The sequence below is a fragment of the Tachysurus fulvidraco genome, chromosome 19, assembly GCF_022655615.1.
Source record: "Tachysurus fulvidraco isolate hzauxx_2018 chromosome 19, HZAU_PFXX_2.0, whole genome shotgun sequence".
Classification (NCBI taxonomy): Eukaryota; Metazoa; Chordata; class Actinopteri; order Siluriformes; family Bagridae; genus Tachysurus; species Tachysurus fulvidraco.
The window spans coordinates 17,363,993-17,390,428 of record NC_062536.1 but is presented as its reverse complement, the minus strand read 5'-3'; the positions used below and the strand labels follow the sequence as shown (position 1 = coordinate 17,390,428).

Here is a 26,436-nt window from a genome sequence, read left to right as displayed (position 1 = left end):
TTTATTTATATCTTTTTAAAAAGTTACCACTTGCCCATTTGTGTTTGAAACATAGCAGACGTTCGAGAAGGCGGAGGTTTGTGTGTTTGAATGAAGTGTAATGAGGTTTTAATGGCACTGCATGACTCTTTCACTGCCTCGAGTCGAACACATTTCCAGACATTTTCAGCCTGATTTTCTCACGAATGGCTTTCTTTCTTTCTTTCTTTCTTTCTTTCTTTCTTATGGCTTTCGGATGGTTTTCGGGATGGATTGAGTTGCGGGGAGGGAGTTATTCGTTTTCTTTGTCGGATTTATCTCTCTCTCTCTCTCTCTCTCTCTCTCTCTCTCTCTTTCTCTTTTTTCTTTTTCATTCTTTCTCTCTCTCTCTCTCTCTTTCTTTCTTTCTTTCTTTCTTTCTTTCTTTCTTTCTTTCTTTCTTTCTTTCCTGTCCTTGCTGCAGTGGATGAGTCAGAGCTGAGACGGAAGATCACTGAAGAGGTGCAGAAAGGTCTGGAAGAAGAGAGAAGCAAGACGCAATACGAGCTCCATCAGTGGTAAATCTTTACACACACACACACACACACACACACACACACACACACACACACACACACACACGCTGAGAGAAAGCTGCATTATGACTATGATGTTCTGAGTATAAATGCTAAATATAGACTTCCCTTCACTGCCCTTTCTTGCTAATTGAATAATTGTGCGTGCGCGACATCCCGAGCTTAAATGTAATTTCCAGCCGAGCGACAGAGACGAATCACCTTTACACAGATTAAAATCTTACCACTGGTCAAATTGGGACACAGATGTAGCTCTTGTAATCTCCCTGGCTTCGTTCACTTCTTTTCTCTCACCCTCTTTCCTGTTGCTTTTTTTTTCCCCCTCCTTTTAAATCAATTAATCATCGGAGGGAGCACGCTTGAGACCGGGTGTAATTTCCTACTCTCTGATGGTGAGATCTATTAACTTCGTCTGATGAGGAGTCTCTTATTCAAAGTTCCACCAGACAAGAAGGATAGTGCTGTTATACCCCGAGCGTCCAGTTTAATAGGAACACCTGCTCAATCCGTCAGACTCTCAACGCAAAAGCAAGCGTTCCGGTTCAAGCTACCAGTAACTCCCATAAACGCTCCGTACAGCTCCGTACTAAAAAACAGGGATCTGAGGATATCACAGGACAGATTAAATCAAACCGAACAGAGAAGACTGAAAAAGTTTCTAAAAAGTTTACAGATTTGAATCTGTCTAATTTCATTGAGCTTTTTATTTCTATTTTTGATCTTTTCAATATAACACAAGAAAAACAAAAAAGAAACAGCATCAGTTTAAACAGAAAAAAACAAACAAACACTGGTTTTATGATTAATAAAATAACACCTCTGAGTATTTAAACCGTTCAATAAAACATGATCAAGCTCAGTATCGTTATATATGTTGTGCTTAAAAATGTCTTCTCCAAGTATTGTCATGGAGTTTATGGCATATCAGTCATTCGGTGTTGAAGGAAGACCGGCTGCATGCAAAAATAAATAAATAAATAAATAGATAATATATATATATATATATATATATATATATATATATATATATATATATATATATATATATACGTATATATACGTATATATACGTATATATATACATTTATAACATGAATATGACCCATTTAAAATAAGGACCAGGAGAAAAATATATTACATTTAAACATTATTGTTTTAACTTAACCTTCCTCTGATCAGAATCCCCTCAGTTATTAAGACAGAAATGTCAACAACCAGGAAAACTCAAATAATTATAATGTAAACATGAGTCTAAAGTCACAATGAACACTTAACTATTATCTCTTAACATTTAATGTGCAGAATGAAAGAAAATGTAAGAAATGCTTAATAAAGTGTAATAAAATAGTGCAAACTGTTAAATATAAACAGAGAAACCTGAGAATTTAGTGCGAGGAAGTTCACTAGCTGTTCACCTTCTGGTGAATAAAGTGTGTAAATTATGTGCAGTGTTTTTGTAAACATAAATAAAATAAAAAGTGCCTTTGTTAATGCAACCAAACTTGCTTTGCAACCTGTGTTCTTCTGACGAAGAATAAAATGTCCCATCAAGAACTTAAAAGAACGGTAATAAAAATGACATTTTCTTTTGTTCAGGAAAGAAAAAAAAGGATAAGAAACATTGAACGTTTTATCGAACACTTTTTTTTATTGATATCGATCACGTGTCTATCTCAATACATATCGTTATCGTTTTATCGCCCAGCCCTAGTGTAGACTCTCTTTGTGGTGTGTGTGTGTGTGTGTGTGTGTGTGCGTGTGTGTGTGTGTGGTTTTTGTGTTTGTGTTTGATTTCAGAGTATTATATCTGGCATCAGTTATGCATTATTTCTGGGAATCTCGCTCTCTCTCTCTCTCTCCCTCCCCCTCCCTCGCTGTTAAGGTTTCATGTTGTCTCCTATAAAGGTCAGTGCTGCTGCGTCGTCTTTACAGGTGTTACGGTTTCATTTCTATGCATGTTGAAACAGATGAATTCAGGAAGTCTTATTAGTCACTGACCCAGGAAATTGCTGTCTTGACTTTTGCAGGATATTGAATCCGAGTCTGAGTTTATTCACCAGACGAACGTGGTAGCCTAATCGGCTGCTGGAGGTTTAATTCGGGGGTCATACAGACGTTTAAGCCAAATTGCTGCCGGATGACTGACCGTAAAAGAGAAACATAGAGAGAGAGACTTGTTCCATAAAGTGTAGAATCTTATAGAATTAAACAGCAATGCAGTTCATACGTTATAGTTTATAGTCTACACGTCTAAAGGTCTAAATGCTGTGCTTTAGTTAGTAGAAGACTAGCATAAGAAAAGCCAAGTATAGCCAAAGTTACACAATTCACTACTAAGTGGTGTGTATCATGTCTAATCTAATCTGTCTGAGTTACTTTGTTATGTAGAAAAGAAAATAAAGAGTGTTGTTTACGATGTGTCAGCTATTAGACTTTAAAGTAGGCAGTAAATGATGTCATCTCAGCCGTGACACGTTCTCTTCCTGCGTCACCCTCTCACGTGTCCGTGTTTTCCTCTCACACCCTCAGAAATTGCTATCGACGGCGAGTTTATTCGGCGTCAGCCGTGAAAGCTAATTTAGGGGCCGACTCTGTTGTTTTTACATGGTTGCTGTCGAGTTGGCGGAGGCGCAGTGCTTCGTCCCATCGCCCAGGCAACACCATTAAGCCCAAGTCGAGGCTTTATTGACCATGATGTCACGCGCGGAGGGACAGAATCAATATTTTCCTTAATGTTGTCTTCCATTTAGATCTTCATGTCTGGCATTTTATTCATTATTTCTGCTCTTAGTCCTTAGGTTGTGTCGTCTCCTCCCCCCCCCCAGTGCATTACTGCGGCTATAGTGCAGAATCGGAGGGATATATTTTTCTTCTTCTCCTGTCACGTGTGTTGAATCTCATGTTTATTTTTGACCTTATAAACAATAGATATGGCAGTTTTATTATATTATAGATGAATATTATGAGTTGTGTCGAGAGAGAGAGAGAGAGAGAAAGATAGAGAGAGCGATAAAGAGAGATAGAGAGAAAGAGAGGAGAAGAAAAAAGGGAGGGAAAGAGAGAGCACAAAAGAGAGAGAGGAAAAAAGGGGGGAGGGAGAGAGAGAGAGAGAGAGAGAGAGAGAGAGAGAGGGGAAAAACAGGAGGGAGGGCGAGAGAGAGCATGAGAGAGATAGAGAGAGGAAAAAAGGGAGGGAGAGAGAGAGCACAAGAGAGAAAGAAAGAGGAAAAAAGGGAGAGAGAGAGAGGGAGAGGGAGGAAAAAGGGAGGGCGAGAGAGAGAAAGAGAAGGAGAGAGAGAGAGAGAGAGAGAGAGAGAGATGTGTATACGGACAGCTGGATAAACCTTTCTTTTTCAAATTGTTTTTCTTATAAAGTTTGTGACTCGTGTAATTTTACAGCGCTCACTGTACGACGAGGAGAAGGAAAATAAAACAATCACCACTACAACTTTTTCCCGTTTGAACATAGCTGTCATGCCGTTAGCGTTTCTTTTACACTGAACTCATCCTGTGCTGTGCTTTAGCGTCTTAAACTCGTAACTACATATCGTTTAATCATGTGATCTGTCCAACATTTTCACTGTCATCAACATGAAAGACTTCTTTGATTTTTTTTTTTTCTTCTTCAAATCTGATCATCGACAGGTTGAAATATCTCATAAAGGTTTTTTTTTCAGTCGAGGACATTTTTGTATATATGTTATGTATAACATTTTAAAGTTTAATCAGACTTTATACTGAGCTTAAATTACAGAGCTATTGTGCACACAATCTGTTAATAAATTACTAAAAGAGTTACCGACTCTTTCTGATGACTTTTATTTGAGATACTCGGGTAGGAATAAATTCCCAAAGTTCTCCCACACATTCTTAGTATTTCCTTCTGCTGTTCTTAACTAGTTCTTCAAATCTGCTAAGTAAACCTAGCTAAACTTATCAATTTTCTAAAAATATTGTTAGGGATCGTTATATAACCAGCGTAATTAGCTAGCTAACAAATATTTAGCTAGGAATCTGTTTTATTTTTTTTTTAACTGTCTGGAAGACTAAGTTTTATTCCAGGAATCTGAGACTGTTGTGTCGTTCTATCTAATAATACATTAATATTTAATATAGAAAGTTTTGTACCACAAATTAAGATTGCAGCATGCTTGTTAATGCTAAGTTTAGCTTAGTCTTAGTTAATCTAATCTGCTAGCTTTTTTTTTCTTCTGGAGACTGTTGTGTAAAGCTTAAGGCAATAATAATTGAATATCATTTAACTTAAAACATGTTTTAAATAATAATTCACTGTTTTATGCTTTTAATAGGTTTTCTTTAATCGTAATTTAAAGGTGGGGTCTCTACGATGTTCGAGAAACGCTTCAGAAAACTGAGTCGGGCCGAGAAACTAAACAAAAATCAAAACAAACATGTAGCCAATGAGCAGAAAGGGGCGGGGCTTGTCAATATGGGCGGAGAGAGTGTTCAGTGTGCATGTGTGACATCAACAGTAAGCGGTTTTAACATTGACATGGAGGATAAAAACAAAGAAAGAAAGAGAAGAAAGACTTACGATAAGGCAAGAAGTAGGACGTGTTAATATAGAATCAGCTTTCCAGCGCTGGAGAGAACTGAAGGAGCAGGAAGTCGGCCACATATTCACAGGTTGGAGTTTCCCGAGTCAATAACTCCTGAGCTAAACGCTGTTACTACACAAATAACACCTCTTTTCTATCGTAGTAATGTAGAGAGGCAGCTACAACCGCGTTTTGTGTAGTAACAGCGTTTAGCTCAGGAGTTATCGACTCGGGAAACTCCGACCTGTGAATATGTGGCCGACTTTACTTAAGAAGCCGAGGCGCTTTTTTCCTTCTCGATAGGTGAGTAACGTTGGTTTTGCTTTGTTACACAGAACTAATATATGCCTTTGTCCTTTACATGATTATGCTTGTGTGGCATTTTTGCTTGTTTGTTTATCTACAACCGTATTGTTCTTCCCTTTAGCTATGATAAAGACACATTTCTTTCTGTTAGTTGCCTGGGTTACGTATGTATGTGTGGGCGGAGCTATCGACACAGGGGTGGGACCCATTTGGGTTAGGGGCGTGTTTGTTTTGGTGATTTTATGTCAACATTGGCTTTCAAACATCGGAGACCCCGCCTTTAACATTGAAAACATTTAAGTTGCTTTTTTTAATAGTTTGGAGTAAATTTCCAATGCATAATTAAAGAAAAATATATTAATATAAAATATAAACAACATACATAAAAAATTTTATTTTGAAATTCTTGAAACAAAAGGTCAGGACAAGTTTTTGATTTATTTTTATATTTTTCTTTTTATAGTTTGAATTTTACTCCAAACTATTAAAAAAAAGTAACTTAAATGTTTTCAATCTTGAATTAAAAATGATTGTCACTTTTATGCTTTTAATAGGTTTTCTTTAATCATCATTTTGAGATTTGAAAACATTTAAGTTGCTTTTTTTTAATAGGTTGGAGTAAAATTCCAATGCATAATAAAAGAAAAGAAAAATATATTAATATAAAATATAAATGTAATAAATCTAAATAAAAAGTCAATATAAAAAAATAAAAATAAATCAAAAATGTTGTTTCAAGAATTTATTTCATAATAAATTAAGATTAAGAAAACTTTATAATTTGTGTAATTGTAAAGGAATACAATTAAAGTAGTAATTAACGTCTTATTCGATTATTTGTTATTTTCAAACATAGTTGTCTTCAGGACAGGTCACTTGCTTGTGGTAAGTAACATTTCAAGGTGAATATGTGTCTCGCTGTCTTCGTTTCTTGCTCTTCGGAGGTCGCTGCTCATGTAAAAGTCTACCGCTTGACTGATGCGTCTCATTTCCGCCAGCGATCCGGCCACCGGTAGCACAGCGTTATTACTGTTGTGGGTTTGAGGGATTCGGCGGATTTGTGTGCAAAATTACATTTTAGGCAGGAGGCTGTTTTTATCTACCAGACATCGTTTTCCTTTATCGTTTAACTTAAAATGACAAATCGGTCAATAGACCGTCTTCATGTAGATTTATTTCTTTTTAGTATAAACTAATGCTGTGTTCAGAATTATTAAAACAAATCAGTTCAATTATATATATTTTGCACAACAAAGAACAACTGAAACGCTTTCATTTGTTAGCTGTAATTCTTTGTTTTCTCTCTCCACATTCTTTCGCTTTTCTCATTTATTTCTCATTCTCACTGCTACAGTATCTCAGTATCTCCACATGTTATTGATGGTGTTGAGCTTGTCCCTCACACACACCCCCACCCCACCACCCAACATGTTTTTTCATTGGTGTGCTTGTTTAGTGATTTGTTTGTTTAGTGATGACTTCTGAATTTCTTATTCTTTTAAAAAAAATTCAAAATTAGGCCATCCTTAAAAATAGTTTGGTTTGCAGTAACAGTAAAAAAAATAATAATAAAATTTTGGTGACGAACTTTAAACAAATTAGCATATCGTGACGTCAGTGACTGGGTCTTCAACCCGTGCCTTCGGGCGCATCATTGCAAACCTTATTTTGATTATCATTGCAAACCTTATTTTGATTATCATTGCAAACCTTATTTTCCAGAACTAGTATTTTCCAGAAGTGCCAAGTTAAAGCGGTGTCGAGCTGTTTTAATGCATTTTTTAGATGTATTATGGTGCCCGAACCTGTTAATATTATTTTATTGCTTTTTGTATTAGTTGCTTGAAGAGTAAAAAAAAAAAGGTCGGTCTTAACGCAAATTTACAACCGGCAAGTCGGTCGGACTTATAGCAACAACAACAAAAAAATAATAAATATAGTCGGTTCTAAATTGACAGGGTTGGTCGGGTTACGGCAAACAAGAATATTTTTACGGATGGCCTTATTTATTTATTTGTTTGTTTGTTTGTTTGTTTGTTTGTTTATTTATTTATTTATTTATTTATTTATTTGTTGGTTTTTTCAAGTATTTGGATTCTTTAATATATTAAACACACACAAAAATATTTAATTAGCTAACACTCATGACTCGGCTTGAAATATTATATATTATCGTTTGACCCAAACTAACACCACACGATGCATGGTGTCCTGTAGACTTGTAGTTTTGTTAAACCGTCTGTGGAATCGACTTTGTAAGTTTTAGTGAGTCATCTTTTCCCCCATAGTATTTTGACTGTTTTTTTTTTAACGAGTTGATTCTCTTATCTCCGTAAGTTGCCCCCCTTGGTTTTCGACTTTTTTTTCTTTCAATGAGTCGACCCCCCCTTCCCGTAATTTTGACAAATTTTTTTTAGTGAGTCGAGTCTTTTTTTTCCCAGTGAGTCGACTCTTTTCCCACCCGTTTTTTTCAACTCTCTTTTCAATGAGTCGATTCTTTATAGTGAGTCGATTCTTTTTTCAGCGAGTCGTCTCTTCGATGTGCGCAAGAAGTCGACTTATTAACTTGACACATAAGATGTATACCGCGATAGTGATGAATGTTATTACCATGGCAACCAGTAGTAGGTACGTTTTCTAGCGACTTCATAGTACAGCGATTTGGAGACTTGCGGTGATAAAATGTGTGAACGCAGCTTATCAGGCGTATGGGGTATTGATCCAACATCATTGCTCCTCGCCTTTCAACCCCGCACGATACAAGTGTTTTGAAAAGACTCGTAGACTAATCGTTCATTTGAGATCATTTTTTTCCGTGCAGAATACAGACTTTTTCGCCCAGCGCGACGGGAAGCGTGTTTTTGGACTAGGAAGGGAAGATCGATAAATATGATGCAACTAGATAAACAAGATAAACCAAGAGAATTCGGTTCACAGTCAATAATCATGATTCATCTCAATTCAAGTACATAATGCATCCTCCCTCTCTCTCTCTCTCTCTCTCTCTCTCTCTTTCTCTCTCTCTGTGACCACAAATGAGTGATTACAGATTGAAGGCTGTATCATGAGGCTTGGTGTAATGGAAAGAGTTTGCAGGCTTTACAGGAGGTTGCTGTCTGTGGTATATGAAGTAATGCAGTTTAATTTGATCAGTTAGTAAAAGCTGCTCATCTTCACTGATCATCCTGCTGTAGTGTGTTTTAGCCTAAAGTTCTGCAGGAGCTAAAAACAGGGCGTCAAATCTGTAATATTTATCCTTTTTTAGGGGATTTTTTTTTGTTTGGCACCTAACTGGAGTGTGCTCTCTTTTCTCTCTCTCTTCTCTCTCTCTCTCTTGATCTATCTTTCTCTCTCTCTCTCTCTCTCTCTCTCTCTCTCTCTCTCTCTTTTGATCGATCTCTTTCTTTCTCTCTCTCTCTCTCTCTCTCTCTCTCTCTCTCTTGATCAATCTCTTTCTTTCTCTCTCTCTCTTGATCAATCTCTTTCTTTCTCTCTCTCTCGATCTATCTCTATCTCTCTTCTCTCTCTCTTGATCTATCTATTTCTCTCCTCTCTTTTGATCTATCTATTTCTCTCCTCTCTCTCTCTCTCTCGATCTATTTCTCTCTCTCTCTCTCTCTCTATCTATCTATCTATCTATCTATCTATCTATCTATCTATCTATCTATCTATCTATCTATCTATCTATCTATCTATCTCTCTCTTGATCTATCTATCTATCTATCTATCTATCTATCTATCTATCTATCTATCTATCTATCTATCTATCTATCTTTCTCTCTCTTGATCTATCTCTCTCTCTCTCTCTTGATCTATCTCTCTCTCTCTCTCTCTCAATCTCTCTCTCTCTCTCTATCTATCTATCTATCTATCTATCTATCTATCTATCTATCTATCTATCTATCTATCTATCTATCTATCTATCTCTCTGTCTCTCTCTCTCTCTTGTTCTATCTCTTTCTGTCTCTCTCTCTTGATCTATCTCTTTCTCTCTCTCTCTCTCTCTCTCTTGATCTATCTCTTTCTCTTTCTCTCTCTCTCTCTCTCTCTCTCTCTCTCTCTCTCGATCTATCTATTTCTCTCTCGGTCTATCTATTTCTCTCTCTCTCTCTCTCTCTCTCTCTATCTCTCGATCTATCTATTTCTCTCTCTCTCACTTGATCTATCTATCTATCTATCTATCTATCTATCTATCTATCTATCTATCTATCTATCTATCTATCTATCTATCTATCTATCTATCTATCTATCTAGCTGTACTGGCATGACCATATATATATATACAGTATCCCACCATTTCTGTCTATCACTCTGTCTGTATCTCTCTCTCTCTCTCTCTCTCTCTCTCTCTCTCTCTCTCTCTCTCTCTCTTCCTTGTGTTCTTGGTCTTCTCCCCTCAAAGCAATGCCCCTTTATTTTTGTTTTCCCTCATTCTGTCTCTGTTCATCCACGTGCCTTTAAAGCCAGAGGCTTAGTAGAAATTACTTTGATTGATTTATTTTGCGGTTGTACTTTCTGTCTCCTTTCTTTTCTCTTCTCGAGCCACTAACTTCACAGCGGCGCAGGCTCCGAACCCCCGGCAACCACAGGAAGGAGGGCAGGCCGCGCTCATGCAAAATTCAACACGTGCTTTCTTCGACATTATTCTTCTTTATGAATATTACATGCATTGTTGAGAAAGCCGTTTGGCGGATAACTGTTACGCAAGTGTGGCAGAACCCGTGTAGCGAGCCGTTTGTATTGAGATGTATTGCAGCAGGATGTTGACAGGAAACAGGACGCAGCATTAATGAAGGAAGGAGAGCAAAGCGAGGCGAATGGTGTGTGTGTGTGTGTGTGTGTGTGTGTGTGTGAGTGTGAGAGACAAGAGAAATGTACGGCACCATCGTATACTCAGGGTGTGATGATCATTTCGTTCTTTGTTGTTCAGGATGGAGAAGTTATAACCTGGTGGATGAACCTGATAGAGTGATGTCTTGTCTGTCCATCATCACATCAGCTGTAATGTTCCCACTTCTGCTTTCTAGCTTTAGATGTTTATACACAAAAATCATTCAAAACCATTTCACATTTCAGTTTGAGATATTTTATATATAATGACTCTCTCTCTCTTTCTCTCTCTCTCTTGCTCACACTCTCTCACTGTCTCTCTTTAGTCGTGGCCTAATGGTTAGAGAGTCTGACTCGTAACCCTAAGGTTGTGGGTTCGAGTCTCGGGCCGGCCACGACTGAGGTGCCCTTGAGCAAGGCACCGAACCCCCCAACTGCTCCCCGGGCGCCGCAGCATAAATGGCTGCCAACTGCTCCGGGTGTGTGTTCACGGTGTGTGTGTTCACTGCTGTGTGTGTGTGTGTGTGTGTGTGTGTGTGTGTGTGTGTGTGTGTGTGTGTTCACTGTGTATGTGTGTGTGTGTGCACTTTGGATGGGTTAAATGCAGAGAACAAATTCTGAGTATGGGTCACCGTACTTAGCCGTATGTCACGTCACTTACTTTCCTTCTGTCTCTCTCTTAGTCTCTCTCGCTTTCTTTTTCTCTGTTATCTCTTGTTCTCTCTCTCTCTCTCTCTCTCTCTCTCTCTCTCTGTCTCCCTTTATCTATCTATCTATCTATCTATCTATCTATCTATCTATCTATCTATCTATCTATCTATCTATCTATCTATCTATCTATCTATGTTTAATAAAGACTTCTGTCTGTCTGTCTGTATCATTTGGCGATAAAGGCGTCTGTCTGTCTGTCTGTCTGTCTGTCTGTCTGTCTGTCTGTCTGTCTGTCTGTCTGTCTGTCCAGTGAAGCTGTTTTGTGACGACAGTCCGTGGTTAAAAGCTGTGTAGAAATAAAACTGAGTAGAGTTTAGTGAAGGCACCAGTGAGCTCTGCTGATCTTCCTGTCTTCCATGTTTTAGCGTCTCATTCTGTCATTAAACCCGTAGAGAGACGCGACTGAGACGACCGTGCTGAGTTTCCCTTACGCTCTTTAAACCGCAGAAAGCAGCTAAAGCGACGAGAGCGGGACTGAAGAAAACGTCCGATCCGAGCATGTGCCAGGATCAATCCCAGGAATCCTTCAGGTTTATAACTCTCATATCGCTTCTCATGGAATCTGAGGATCACGTGCTAAGGAAATAAAAACTTTTTTTTTTTTTTTTTGCTTAATGTTGTAAACTAAGGTCATCAAGCCACACCTCCATTAATCATCGCTCACATCATGATCCAATGCTACATGCTACATATGTAACAGCTCACGGCTCCATTATCTACGCGGGTTCGCCGAGTACAGCTTTCAGAGTATATTCCCGTGACACGCCGAAGACTTTCTGGTGGTTGCTCGAATCATTCAGACGCTTTGCTTTGTTTGCTTTGTGCAGTTAAGACCGGAGAAGGCAGCGGCGTAGCCCGGCTCTCAGCTCCCGCCGTCTTCCTGATGTAAGGAGCTTTTAGAGAAGATTGGCCTCGCTGTCCTTTCCACAAACCTCAGTCCATTAGTTCTCTTTGTGGTTTGACCTTCTGAGTTCAGCTTTTTAATGGCTTCGACTCTGACTGAAAATGCTAACGCGGTTAGAAATGAAAGATCTGCGCCGCATAGTAGATGGACTGGAATATGCTTTTCGTCATGTGTGCTACGTCGGTCAGAATATCCTGTTATCTTCGACTTTAGACTTTTATCTTCCACTGACGAACCTGAAAATTAACTATAAAGTGTAAAGTGTGTGTGTGTGTGTGTGTGTGTGTGTGTGATTTCACCTGAGAGCTCCTAATTTTACTCAAATTCCCTTTAAAGCTGCTGTAGAGGTGTAAAGTTTTACCATCTTTGTGCATGACTCAGTTGATCGTTCCTGAGTGTCAAGTTTAAGACAAAAGGACTCGCGACTCTTGTTGAGCTCTAATACCCCTTTTCCACCAAAAAGACCCGGGTGCCGGTTCAGAGCTAGTGCTGGTGCTGGTTCGAAGTTCCACTGGTGAACCTTCTAAGAACCGGTTTGCCTTTCCATCGGTTAGAGAGCATCACAGAGCCGAGTGTGACGTCACTGTATACGTGTCACGTTACACAGCAACGTTAGCGCAGCAGCGACAAACAGAAACATAAACACGGCGGATGTTGCTTTACTGTTAATGCTCATGGCTTTGTGAACCTACATTAACACCCAAACGCGGTGAATCCAACGTGTACGTGCGGCTCTGTGTAATCTGTATAAACTGAGGTTGTAATCGAGAAAATACATAACGTTATTTTATCATTAACACAGAAAAGGTTAGCCTTAAAGTAAAAGTGTATTAAACATTAGTATACTTAAGGTACATTATCAAAGGCGCTAACAGTAGCCACGCCCACAGCCCCGCCCACAGCCCCTGACACAAGCGGTTCTTAAGTCTAGACCAGCAACGTTCTGGTGCTACTTAAGAACCACTTTTCCTGGTTCAAAGCCGGTGCTTTGGCTGTCGAAAAAGAAAGAGCTGGTTCTACATTAGGCTCCGAACCTGCACTCAAACTGCCTCGGTGGGAAAGGGGCATATGAAGCTTTCTAGCTGGCTTAAAAACTGTAAAACCTTTGCTGAAATGCTTCATTGTGAGGAATGGAGCTCACCAGTTCATCTAATCGATCACACCACACAGCTTCTAGTCCAGGTTCTTATCTCCGCACTGGTCTAAGACAGCGTTAGTCGTCCAGCTCTTACAAACCCTTTCAAATGATTCAGAATCCAGCCTCGTTTTTATCCGACTCATAAGGACGCGATCCTCTTCATCCACTGGCTTTTTTCTTTCTTTCTTTCTATCTATCTATCTATCTATCTATCTATCTATCTATCTATCTATCTATCTATCTATCTATCTATCTATCTATCTATCTATCTATCTATCTATCGGCGATAATAAATTCTTTTATCCATCCATCCATCCATCCATCCATCCATCCATCGGCTTTTTGAAGATTTTGTCTGGAACAGCACCACCTTAAACTCCTAAACACAACCTTGGATCAACCCACACAAGGAATGAGGTCCCTTTCCAGAACCTTCCAACAAACTGTCCCTCAGTGGTGGAACGAACTTCCATGCGTCCTCAAACACTCCATTAAAACTCTCATACATTTGCACGTTTCATCTTATCCTCCACTTTATATATCGTTTTTATTCCATTCCCTCTTTTGTACGTATAAAAGCATCTGTTAAATGAATAAACGAGGCATCCGTCAGTCGGTGTGTTGATTTTTACGATCCCATCTGCATTTTCTGAGCGTTTCGTTAGCTGATCTTTTTCTCATCCGCCTTTCACCGAACTAGCTAATGATCACCAAGTCGTTTGTTTGACGCGTCAGACATCAGCGTGATAATGTCTGAACAAACAAACCAAAAAAAACAACAACCACTCGATAGAACCTGAAAGCTCTCAGCGTTAATTATTACACCAGGTTTTTATACTAATTGTATGTTGTTTTTTTAGGTATTTATTTGCTTTTTGTTTTGTTTTGCTTTTTTTCTCCACAGACTTCAAATTTAATTAATGTGATAAAGAATCTTTTCTTAAATTATGAAGCGCAAAGAAGTGTATCCTTGTTTCTCCATTCTTGCATCAGTAGGAGTTTATTTATTTGTTTATTTCATTTAATTAAAATTTTTTTGACACTAAGCATTTGTGCGCACACACACAGAGACACACACACACACACACACACACACACACACACACACACACACACACACACACACTACTTATTCATTCTATATACAGCATGTGTCCTTTACGAACAAACCCAAAATATCACACTGTGGCCTTTCTGGAATTATTGACTTAACTATACACTGATCTATTACAGTAGCTGTGTGTGTGTGTGTGTGTGTGTGTGTATTGTTTAGTATCTGTAGATCCTCAGTCTTGTTTGTGTTTATTTTATGTAGGTGGTTTAATTATGTTTAGCTCCTTTGTCCCTCCATCGTCGTCCTTTCCCTTCGTAGGTGGTGTTATTTATTTATTTATTTATTTATTTATTTATTTATTTATTTATTTATTGATTGTTTGATGGAAAACAGAACGCTGCAGATTACAGTTTACATCTTGCCCGATTTTACCCCGCAAATCACACCGTCGAAAGCTGGCGAGGGCGTTGCTTAGCAACTGACCGATCTTGAAGTCGTTCCTAAAGGTTCAGCTGTGTTTCGGAGGACTGTTTAGCACACTGGTGCTTTATTTATTTATTTGTTTGTTTCTTTGTTTGTTTGTTTGTTTGTTTGTTTATCTATTTATTTGTTTATTTATTTATTTTTAGATGCAAACAAACCAACAAGGAGTCGAACTTGTTAATAGAACTTTTTAACATCTGCCTTGTTCAGTGCTTTTGTAGGGAATTGCAGTGTTAGAGCACCTTAGAAATGTCGGAATTTAAAAAAACGAATTAACGGAGGAAATAAATCGAGTATCCAGTTAAACAGGATAATCAGTACAGGTAATTACGTATTCTAATATAAATGAGGAAAAAGTAACACAACAAACACTAATCTGTTCCTTAATAGTCTCTCCGAAGTGGACGGGTTCTCTTCTGAGTGCGGTTCCTCTCGAGGTTCCTTCCTCGTGCCACTTTCAGGAAGATTTTCTGAAGGTGATGGTGTGACATTTATTTTAATTACGTTTGCTGTCGTGTCGGCGCGAGAGGGTGCCAAAACTTTAATCGTCGTCAGATTTCAGAGAACCTCGGAGTGCAAACTTTGTTACAGTGAAGGCGGAGTCCGACAGAAAGACCTTCTACGGAGGGTGTAACGTGTAATGAGCGAACACTTGAATCAGAATCTACAGAAGTTTTGTAGGTAAGAACGAGCAAAAGAAAGTCACGAGTCTCCTGAGGATTAGCGTTTTATTAGCATCGATACGAGTCAGAGAGAACGTACCTCCAGTCAGTTCTGAAAAAGCATGCAAATTCAACGATTATGTGGAGGAACTTTCGCAGATCTTCATGTGTGTGGCACGTGAGCAGATCTTCTCATTACATCGGTGTCTTCAATGGGAGGAGTTTAAATGAAGAATCATGTGCTTTTTGTTTCACCACGTAGAGTTTTCCCAAATTTGCTAAAACGGCTGTCTAAAATCAAGCATTTCTTGGGATGGGTTTCGTTCTAAACGGCCGCTCGTCTGCGGTGCGTCTGGCTCCGCCCACATTTCTCCTCATACTGTGCCAATAAAGTAAGTCAAGGTTCGGGTGATTAGGTGCGGTACAGCTGAGTTGGCAGTGGAAACAATGTCAAAATGTGTTTTCACGGCTAATTTACTGAACTTCTCTGCTCTGGAAGGGTTTCTTCTCGGCTCTAATGTAGCATTTGTAGAGAGCTAATGGACTGATTGTTGTGTTTCATCTGACTTTCTTCGTTCTTGTTCTGTAGCTTTTTTGTGTGTGTGTGTATGCAGGTTGGAGAAGGAGCGAGCCCGGGTGAAGGCTCAGGCTCGCTCGGACGTTCAGGCCCACGTTCAAGGCGAGGTGAGCAGAATCCTGGCCTCTGAGAGAGCGGCCGCTCTGGACAGCGCGCAGAAAGCCGTGCTCAGCGAGAGGCTCACCGCAGAGGAGGAACGACTTCGCACCAAGCTCTTAGTGAGTCTTTAAATCTTTCTGGATGATCAAAAAAAAAATCAAGAAGCTGCAGTTACCACGATTAAGATGACCGAAGGATCAGAAGACCAAGAGCCGGGGGAATAGCATTCTGGTGTGTGTGTGTGAAGAACACTATAGATCATGGGCGGCCGACCCACGGCTCCCGAGCCGCATTCGGCTCTTTGCCCGGTTTCATGCGGCTCTTACGTTCACACCGAAGTTTGTATTTGTGTCTTTTTATTGTGCGTGTTCGCTTCTCTTGAGTTCAACACGATATTTTCGTCAAAACGCGCATGTGAGTGGGATGAAAATACCTCAAAGTTTCCCAGTAGGAGAAAGATCATTTGAGTAAACAATCTGTGTCAAATTCGCTCTGAAAATGGCGGTTCAAGTGTGCCCATGTGTATGATATGGCTCTTTGTGGTAACACAGTAAAAAGTGTGGCTCTTGGTCTCTGACCGGTTGGACACCCCTGCTATAGATGAAGGAAAAAGAGCATAAGGACAAAAACAATTTAAATGATGATTTAATTGGAACTAATCCCACTCGAGTAACTAATCCACTTGCTTGTTCCTTACGAATTTTCAACCAAACTTATTTCATTTTTAAAAAAATATACAGTGCATTTAGAGAGATTTCAGACCCTTTCACTTATGTTCCCCATAATGACAAAAAATAGCTGAGCGATGTGATCGGCTCGTCTGGTCTGTTTGCTTTCTCTTTACAGTGCAGTGACAGGGACAGGTTTGTTCCAGTCAGCCATCGACTACTTAGCGTCTCTTATTGATGTATCAAACCAGACTTTCACAAGACTGGAGCGTTTCAAGTTCTAAGAATTTTATAACAAGCTTTGTCTCGTCCTCCTCACCTTCAAAAGGCAAAATTTTCACCGGGTATGAGATCAGATATACCGTGACATACCATGCATCTGTGAGTATAAGCTCCGCCCATAAAACTAGAATCGGCACTGATTGCAAAGTATGGAGGAAAAAACAAACAAACAAAATTTTTTTTAACTGTTTTGTTTTTGTCACTGTTCACATTCAGCATGATTTCAGAAGGGATTTGAACAATCCGTCCCATTTGTGATGTCAGGATGTTGCTAACAGAGCGCAAACACATTATTGTTTTGACAGGTTTGGGTCTGAGGCTGTAACTTTCATTTACATTTACATTTACAGCATATGAGAGACGCTCTTATCCTGAGCGGCGTACAAAAGTGCTTAAGTTTCTATCACTGAATGCATGAACTCTGGTTCATTAGCCTACAGACTTGAGATACCATGAGTCTAAAACACTGTTCAAAGTTTTTTTAATACACAAACAAACAGGGAAGTAAAAGGGCTAGTTGAATGAAGTGTTCATGAATAAGTAGGTCTTCAACTCAGCTGTCTGGACCCCTAGGGGAAGTTCATTCCACCACCTTGGTGCCAGAACAGAAACGAGTCTTGTAGTACTGTTTATCTACCTCTTACCCTGAGAGATGGTGGGATCAGTCGAGCAGTGCTTGTAGCTCTGAGGGTGGTGTGAGGTGCAGCGCGAGGAGTGATGAGGGCTTTGAGGTAAGAGGGAGATGGTCCGTTTTTGACTTTGTAGGCATGCATCATTTTGAATCTGATCCGTGCTGCTACCGGAAGCCAGTGGAAGGATCTCAGCAGCTGGGTGGTGTTGAGAACTTAGGCAGGTTGAAAACAAGTTGTGCAGCTGCATTTTGGATCATTTGCAAAGGACAAATTGCGTTCATAGGTAGACCTGCCAACAGTGCACTGCAGTAGTCCAGTCTTGAGATGACAAGAGACCGAAAAAGTACCTGAGAAGTCTGTGTGGGCAGAAATGGCCGAATCCTATGTTGTAGAGAAGGAACCGAGATGGGTGTGTCATATTAGCGACATGCGATGAAAAGGACAGTCGATTGTCCATAGTTACCTCAAGGTTGCGAGCTGTGAGTGTAGGGGGGAGATCAGATCGTTATGCAGGGATTTTGCAAGATCAAGACCTGGGGATGAATCACCTGGGATGGGTCAGTAGTTCAGTTTTGCTAGGATTTAGCTTCAACTAATGAGCCGTTATCCATGACGATATTTCTGCCAGAGATGCTGAGATCCAGACAGAAGCAATGGTATCTGAGGGTGGGAAAGAGAAGATAAATTGTGTATCATCGGCATAGCAGTTGTAAGAAATCCCGTGTGAGGAAATAACTTCAACCAAAGAGCGAGAAAAGAAGCGGACCAAGTACTGAGCCCTGTGGGACACCAGCGGAGCGTCTGCGTGGAGCAGATGTCACTCCCCTCTATGTTACCTGATATGAGCGTCCTTCCAGATGGGAAGCAAACCATTCCCTCTCTGATCCGCAAATCCCAAGACTCTTGAGGGTGGACAAGAGAGTCTTGTGGTTGACCGTATCAAACGCTGCTGAAAGGTCAAGGAGGATAAGGAACGGATGACCGTTTGGCTGATCTAGCAGTACGTAGTTTCTCAGAGACATCCAAAAGGCCTGTCTCTGTTGAATGAATGTGTTGCTTTAAAGCCAGACTGGTTGGGATCTTGAAGGTTGTTCTGTGAGATATAGACAGACAGTCTAGAATTTTTGAAAGAAACGAGAGAAGTGATTCTGGTCTGTAGTTACTGATGTCTAATGGATATAGAGCAGGTTTCTTCAGGATAGGAATAACCCTTGCTCTTTTGGAGGTCGTTGTTACGTGAGCAGATGCTATGGATCCATCGATGATAGTTGTGATGAAGTGCAGAAGGTCTGGAAAATAGTGAGGGGAGTGAATCCAATGGGCAGGTGGTAGTATTGCAAGATCAGATGAGTTGTAAAACTCTTCTTTCAGAAGACTTTCCAGACTGAGACTCATTTACTGATGAGTTAGTTTAACAATTTAATGGTAAGTTAGTGAAAGTTTAATACTAATACAAAAAGCTGTATGTGTTTTCATCTCTTTTTTTTTAGGCAATAAAAAAGGAACGTTCTGTTTAGCGTACCTCCTGAAGTTATTCGTCGTTTGTTATGACGTTAAAGTGTTTAAGACGACGGTCAGCGTATCTCTATAATACTCTGTATAATAAGTGAAGTAGTCCAGCTTTTAAAACACATTGCAGCTTTAATGCTTTACCCTTACAGGATCATTTCTGCTCCGCTGCCATTTTTTATTCCTCCAATCCCACCATAAAACATTTATTTGTAATATAAATCTATTCCTAACCTAATTTTACGTTTTAGCTGTGTCATAAAAGTGTAATTTGCTCCGTGTTCAGGAGTGCACCGGGTAAGAAGTTAACCTTCAGCACTCCTTTGCCTGTGAATGTGGCTAATTATGGAGCGCAGTGAAGAAGATGGAGTATAATTATGAAGTAGAGCAGATCGGTGTGGCGCTCCGTCACGCTCACGTGCCTTCGGGGCGGGTAGCGGAGCGGCCGGAACTGGCGAGTCACCTCCGGCTTTGGGTGAAACGTCAGGGTCTCGCCGGCTGACTGTGTGGTCTGGTGGGAGATCAGGAGGTCTGATTGGTTGTCTGTAATTTATGTTGTGTTACTCTGAATTTGACCTACATGTTTATTTAATAGAGGAATTATTATTATTATTATTATTATTATTATTATTATTATTATTATTGCATATCTCTATTTTTACATTTATGGCATTTGGCAGATGCCCTTATCCAGATTTTTATATCATTTTATAAAACTGAGCAATTGAGGGTTAAGGGCCTTACTCAGGGGCCCTGCAGTGGCAGCTTGGTGGACCTGGGATTTGAACCCTTAACCTTCCGATCTGTAGTCCAACATCTTAATCCCTAGACCACTACATGCCCAACATGCATGGGTGCAACAGGTACATTGTTAGCTCTGCAGTTGTTCAGTACCAGTTGAGATCATTAATTTACATTTAGATTTACATTTACACTTACATCTACATCATTTGGCAGACGCCCTTATCCAGAGCGACGTACATAAGTGCTTAAATCTCTAACATTGAATACATTAATGCTGGTTCACTAGGTTACATACTTAAGATACCATGAGTTTAAAACATTTGTTCAAAGTTACAATGAAAAGTGTCAAAGGTTTTTTTTTTTTTTTTAAATGCAAAAAAAAAGGAAAGAAGTGCTAGTTGAAGTGTTTCCTGAATAAGTAGGTCTTCAACCGCCTCTTGAAAATATCCAGTGACTCAGCTGTTCGGATCTCCAGGGGAAGTTCATTTACAAATTTACACACACACACACACACACACATCTCACAGAATCTGCAAAATGCTAATTAGTTTGTTGGTTTCATTATTAGTCTCGATCATTAGTCTGTTTAAGAGCTCGATCGCTAGGCTGAAACGGTCACTCGCGCTCAGAGCCAAACCACACGACATGTTGCGTAAGTCAGTTTAGTGATATTTTTAAGATGGATAGCTAAAATCTGTGAAACCTTGATAACACTATCGATGGTTAAAACATTGTCGTGCATACCGTCTTAATTGACCTGCATCCCTTAGCTACTTTTTCTACTACATACGAAAAGTGCTACAACTGTAGAGTAAGAGTTTCACTCTCTATAGATGCTTTAAGCACTTTTAACGTACTGTACATGACTATCAACACGACGCTTGCTAGATGAAACAGTGTTCCCGTTAGGCAAAGCGGCGCTCTGAACAAACAGCAGAAACGTCAGGAATGCAAATTAACCTCGGCAGTGAATTAACCGCGTCGTCTCGCAGCGACGGCATTAAGATTTCTCTATAAATAAAAACTGATTGGAATCAAAATTCTTGTTGATGTCATGATTTAATTAAGTTTACTGGAGGTTAGTTTTCTCGCCCCGATGACCTTGATGAGATTATGATATTGGTCAACTTTGATAGAGATTGATTTGCTCATTATAAACAAACTCTAACTCACGCGGAAGCTTCCTTATTCCGGAGCGTTTCCTACCTGTGGCTTTTAAAAATATACCACATGTTTGTCTGTTTTTTCTTTTTGTATAGAAGGTCAAGGCTGAGGAGGTGTGGAGATAATCCATAAACAGTGAAAAACAAAACCCACAAACACAGGCTTGTGATACGATTGTGTTTGCAGCGTATTGCGCTTTGTAAACACGTCCCTGAGACGAGCGCTTACTGTATGGGTTGTGACAGGCGATTATTTTAAACACACTGCATGCCCCGGAGTGTGCGAGCCGTTTATAAAACTGCAGTATTGATTATATCGCTCATTTCACGCATTGTTCCAGCGCCATAATATCAAATTGAATTGTTTGGATTAGGACGGTGTGGTACTGTAATTCCCGTCTGCTGGAGAGTGTGTGTGTGTGTGTGTGTGTGTGTGTGTGTGTGTGTGTTTGTTTGTTTGTTTATGAACATGTTTGTGAATCACACATATGCAAAAATGACATTTTACAGCTTATCTCGCTCATTTAATGCTGCCATGTTGTTGTTGTTTTTTTTCTCCATCTTTTATTTAAAGTTTCTAATATTCGTGTATTCACATCTATTAAGGCGTTCGTTATGTGTGATCGTCATACAACTCGAACTTTTTAGGAGGTTGTTGTCCTCAAAGTTCCCATCTGCTCTTTGAGTCCAATCCAACTGGAGCTGGAACATCTCTTAGTAAAGTTCTGTTTCACGTCATGGACGTTCGAATCGTGTCTCAATCCAAGTGGTGGACAACTTGGTCGTTTTATAGGTCTGTGCTGAAAGTTTTCTAGTAGTATCTCACCTCTGAAAATTTTTTAAAAATCTGTGATGCAGCTCGTGTTTTTTGTGCTTTTTTTTTTTTTTTTACATGGAAAACTTAAATTGGTGAAATCTCAAGCAAGGAGAAGAATTTCTTTTAAACTCGTTCCTGTGAAGACACGTCTTTAATGAGTTTCCGTAAGAGCCGCGAATCGTAAAGAGATTTGACCGATTTATGGAATTAGCTTGTATTTGAAGTGTTTATTCTTTCAGTGCAGGTGGAATAGTTAGTAGGGTGAAAGGATGAGCGATGGCTATTTCAGAGGAATGTTTTGGGAAAACAAATCTGTGCTCTCGTCATATAACAGTTGCCTTGTGGTGAGTTTCTGTCAAGGAAGCAAACAACGTGTTTTTTTTTTTTTGTTGTTTGTTTTTTTTAAAATCACACATTCTTTTTAAGCTGAACGACATTTACGTTACTGCTGTGTTTATGATGCTGATTAAGTGCGTGGCTCATGCTATCAAGGCCATATATACAGTACATCTTTAAAAAATGGTGCATTCATTAATCCTATTTGCTTTAAAAAAAAAAGATTTATGCTGTCTTGTTGAGCTGGTTTTTAATGAAGGGAACAACGGCGTACAGGAGCGTGGGTCGCGTACGGTCCCGATCGATAGCTCGGCCTCGGATCGCGGAACGACGTGGGCTGTAGTGCGGCTTGTAATTGGAAATTGAAATGAGCTTAAATCGGCTCTAGAACATCAATAAGCGTTTGGAGGTTCCTGCCGGAGGTAACGTGCAGTTCTGCTGGACTAAACGGCCGGGGAATAAACATTTGCACTCGGCTAATTCTTAAAGCCGTCACTTTGCCTGCAAATTTCATTCAAACTGAGCAAATTCCATAAAAATTTTATTTGACTTCTTTACCTACTTTAACTGTCCCCACTGTATACTTTTTGATTTCCCATTCTGACTTTAAATAAAAAGTTTCAATTGAACTTTTAGCACACAAGTTTTATTGTAAATCGAGCAATTTTTTTTTAAAAGCTTTATGAACAGAACAGATCAGATCGATTCATATTAATATTAAATAGCTTTTGTATGGATAATTACAAAAAATGTTTATTTTTTCTATACTTTATTTTTTTTATCTCTGTTTAATAAAAAGGGGGGGGGGGTGCAAACTTTGGCACTAAGGTAATCTTAAGCTAGCCTTGGTGTTTCAATTAAAATCTAAACTAGAATCTAATATTCTTCTGCTTTATTTGAGGTGGACCTTCATGATGTTCCTGTTGTTTTGATGCGCTTTTATGCTTTGTTTTGTTCAATCTTTTTTTTTTCAAACCCCAAAGACAAAAGGATAAATATTTCATCTTCTCTGTAAGAGAGAGAGAGAGAGAGAGAGAGAGAGAGAGAGAGTTTATTTTTATCCTCTTCCCTCCTTTCCCATCCCAGGAGATATTGATCTTCTCCTCATCAGGATTCTAGTCCAGCTTCGGCCCGCCGTCTCTCCGTGTCACCTACAATAGAATCTGTGCTTGTGACTGCTTCACTGCATTCACACTGAATTGCAGCAATGTGCCAAAATTAGCCACGCCAATTACCTGGAGCAGATCTGCTACTCTCATGATGACATGAGTCAGTTGCTGCTCTTCAGTTCAGATATCCACGACTTCTCCTCTGTCTCCTGTCAGGATCTCCAGCTCGGGTTTCTGCTGTTTATAGCACACTCGCGCTCCTCTCTATTCACTAGTGTGCCTTCTACTTCATTGCTTTGCTTTTACCGTCAAACTGTACTAGAGATTTATTTAACCGAAACTCATCGAATAGCTAAAACACATCTAAAGAGCATGATGTCGATCTCGTAACCAATATAAGACGTCTACTAATCTACGTACAGTATTATTCACACGGACACTTTATATCTATATAGAAGCTTTTGTCTTTCTACACGTCGCATTTCATCGTCGTTAAACATCGATACCCGCTGTTATACCAGATAAAAGTATTTTTAAATGAATATTTTTATTTCATTTTTTTTCCATTTATTTGTATGTTTTTTGTTAATGAATGAATGAATTCGATTTTCACTCGTCTATGTCGTTCGTACACTTTTTCCGCTACGCTAGCATGCTAGATTACAATTTTATACATTTATTTATCTATTTATTTATCGGTTTATTGTTTCCTCTTAAAATAGATTTTTGGTTTTTGTTCTAGCATTCTACCTTTAAAAATAAAAATAATTTTTATTTATTTATTTTCAAATTTTCACTCATCTAGCGTTGCCTGTAGACTTTCTTTCACTCGAATGAGCTAGATTTGACTTTTCCTCCATCCTAGCGCATGTTTATTTATTACATCTTTTATTTTATTTATTTATTTTTGTTACCGTCTTAGGTGATGCTATAGTATAGACAGCTTTGCTTGGATCGCTGTCGTCGATCGGCGCTCTGAATTCCGCTGCTGTCATACTGTATATTCTGTATTCACTAGAGCGATGGTGTGTCGCAGGATAAAGTCACATAGTGTCACCTGGAGTTTTTTTTTTTACCTGAACAAGCTTAATCAGTTTTAATATTGGTGTTGATCATCTTAAATTCTTATTATTATTTATCTTTAAAGGTGGGGTGCACGATGTTTGAAAGCCAATGTTGACATTTGAAATCACCAAAACAAACACGCCCCTAACCCAAATGGGTCCCACCCCTGTTTGCCCAATACATACATACGCAACCCAGGCAACTATTACGGCAGAACCTCCTGGGGCAGCTTGTCGAGGGTATATTTTTATCTGTAAATGAACACGATGAGTAATACTATGGTAATACAAATGTGTTTTTGTAGTACTGTGTGTTGTAGCGTGAAAGGTTTAGCCTAAGACGACGTTCAACCCCTAGAACCCGAGGCAGAGGTAACGGCAGGTACTGTATCCGCCATGGCAATGTTTCAACCACTTTCGGCTAATGTCAGACATGCGCACTGAACACTCTTTCTGTCGCATATTGACAAGACACGCCCCTTTCTGTTCATTGGCTACACGTTTGTTTTGTTAGTCGGGCCGGCTCAGTTTTCTGAAGCATTTTTCAAACATCGTGCCCGCACCTTTAATAGTCGCATGCTTTGCACGAAAGCTTATCCACGGACATGTTCGAGCTGCGGTTTATTCTCGCGGATGCAATTTGCTAAGTAAAGTCTGTTTAAGACGCAGACGGACACCTACCCTCGTATCGGGGAATCTGGCGTACGCATTCTCTTTACTTTTAATAATGCTTCATACATGAACCCGTTGTCACACTAGATCATTCAATCATTCGAATCATTCAAAGTGAGAGTTTTTTCTCGACGCTCGCACCGAGGCAGCCCTTTCCATCTCATACACAGGTCTCTCTCTTTCTCTCAGTGGTTGATGTTTGTAAGCTAAGCAGAAAACGGGATACAATTTCAGATTGATTGAACTCTAATTACAGCTGTGAGGCGTAAAATCTAAAGCGGGACGACTCGCTCACACGCTCGCTCTCGCCGTTTCTGTCAGAAAACGATGCTGATTTCGTTACACATCGTCTGTATGCGACTGACTAACTGTAGAGAGAGAGAGAGAGATGGAGAGAGAAGGTTCGGTTTCCCAGTTCAACATGCTGTAACTCACTCGCTGCATCGCAAAGATGTTCGGGTTCATACGCGAACGTAACTACCAAAGCGTCGTCTTCACGATAATCCGACGCTAGTCCAACAACTCTTTGAATAAGAATGTAGAATTCCCTCGTTTGCTGTGGATTATACACACGTATCACCGATTCAGTTCGTCACCGAAGACGTTAAGTTTGCGAATCTGTTTTCTCGAACTTCTCCTCGAATATCAGTCGATCACATTTTGATAACGATTTGATATATAGCATGAATGACGCTAACGATGTACTTTGTTTCCCAGTTTGTATTTTTGAGGACGCTGTCCAATCACAAATCTTTTTTCGGTGGTCTCGTTAGTGAAATTAAACCCGGCTGTGATTAGATTAAACCTGAATACCTTTGAAATCCAAATTTCGAGTTGTCCTACAACAAACCTGTCGTCAGACGCGTAGATTTCTGAACCAGTCTGATAGCATTTTTTGAATTTCAGTGACTCCTGCCTTCCGGCAAAAAATGCCTCGCCAATCAATCATAAAGCACATTATTTTATTCAGACACGGCACACACCCTGGAGCAAACGTTTCAATCAAGCAGCGAGTCATCGGTCTCCTGCCCCGGTGCTGAGAACGACTTGCTTGATGGCCAGTGGATTGTGATTTGCTGAGACAGTAGAACTTTTTTAACCACCAGACCCTTCTTTACTTTCTCACAGGTTTTGGAAATATATCTAAAATACTGCTTGGGTACTTCCTCTCTGGACAGTCCTACAGAGTACACAAAGGAACTGCGGTCTGATGGTGATGGTGCTTGGCCCCCTACTTGTCGCACGGTGCATGAATCTTCTATTCCTTATTATAAGCTCCATTCTTTTTGCCACTAGATAGAATCATGGCTTTGGGGATTTGTAATTATTCAGTCACAAGAGCATCAGTGAGATCATGTTGGGATGGTGTTATGCTCAGGACACTCCAGGTCCAGTTCAGCCCAAAGGTGTTCAGCGGGGTTGAGTCAGGTTTCTGTGCAGGACAATAGAGGTCTTCCACTCCAACCTAACCCTCCATACCATGTCTTAGTGGAGCTCAGGGGCATTGTCAGGCTGGAAGATTGTTTAACTCTCTTTGTTCCAGTGAAGGGAAACAAAAAGCCT

At 39.7% G+C, this 26,436-nt stretch overlaps 1 protein-coding gene across 3 annotated transcripts in view; it reads left to right on the top strand.

The window, feature by feature from the left end:
• chchd3a (coiled-coil-helix-coiled-coil-helix domain containing 3a) overlaps positions 1-26,436 on the top strand; it is a 90,455-nt gene that overhangs the window by 21,852 nt on the left and 42,167 nt on the right. For all 3 annotated transcript variants that reach the window (XM_047804107.1, XM_047804106.1, XM_047804108.1), the window contains 2 exons: positions 443-536; positions 15,816-15,996. In XM_047804107.1, coding sequence (XP_047660063.1) covers positions 443-536; positions 15,816-15,996 — 275 coding nt within the window. The remainder of the gene's footprint in view (positions 1-442; positions 537-15,815; positions 15,997-26,436) is intronic.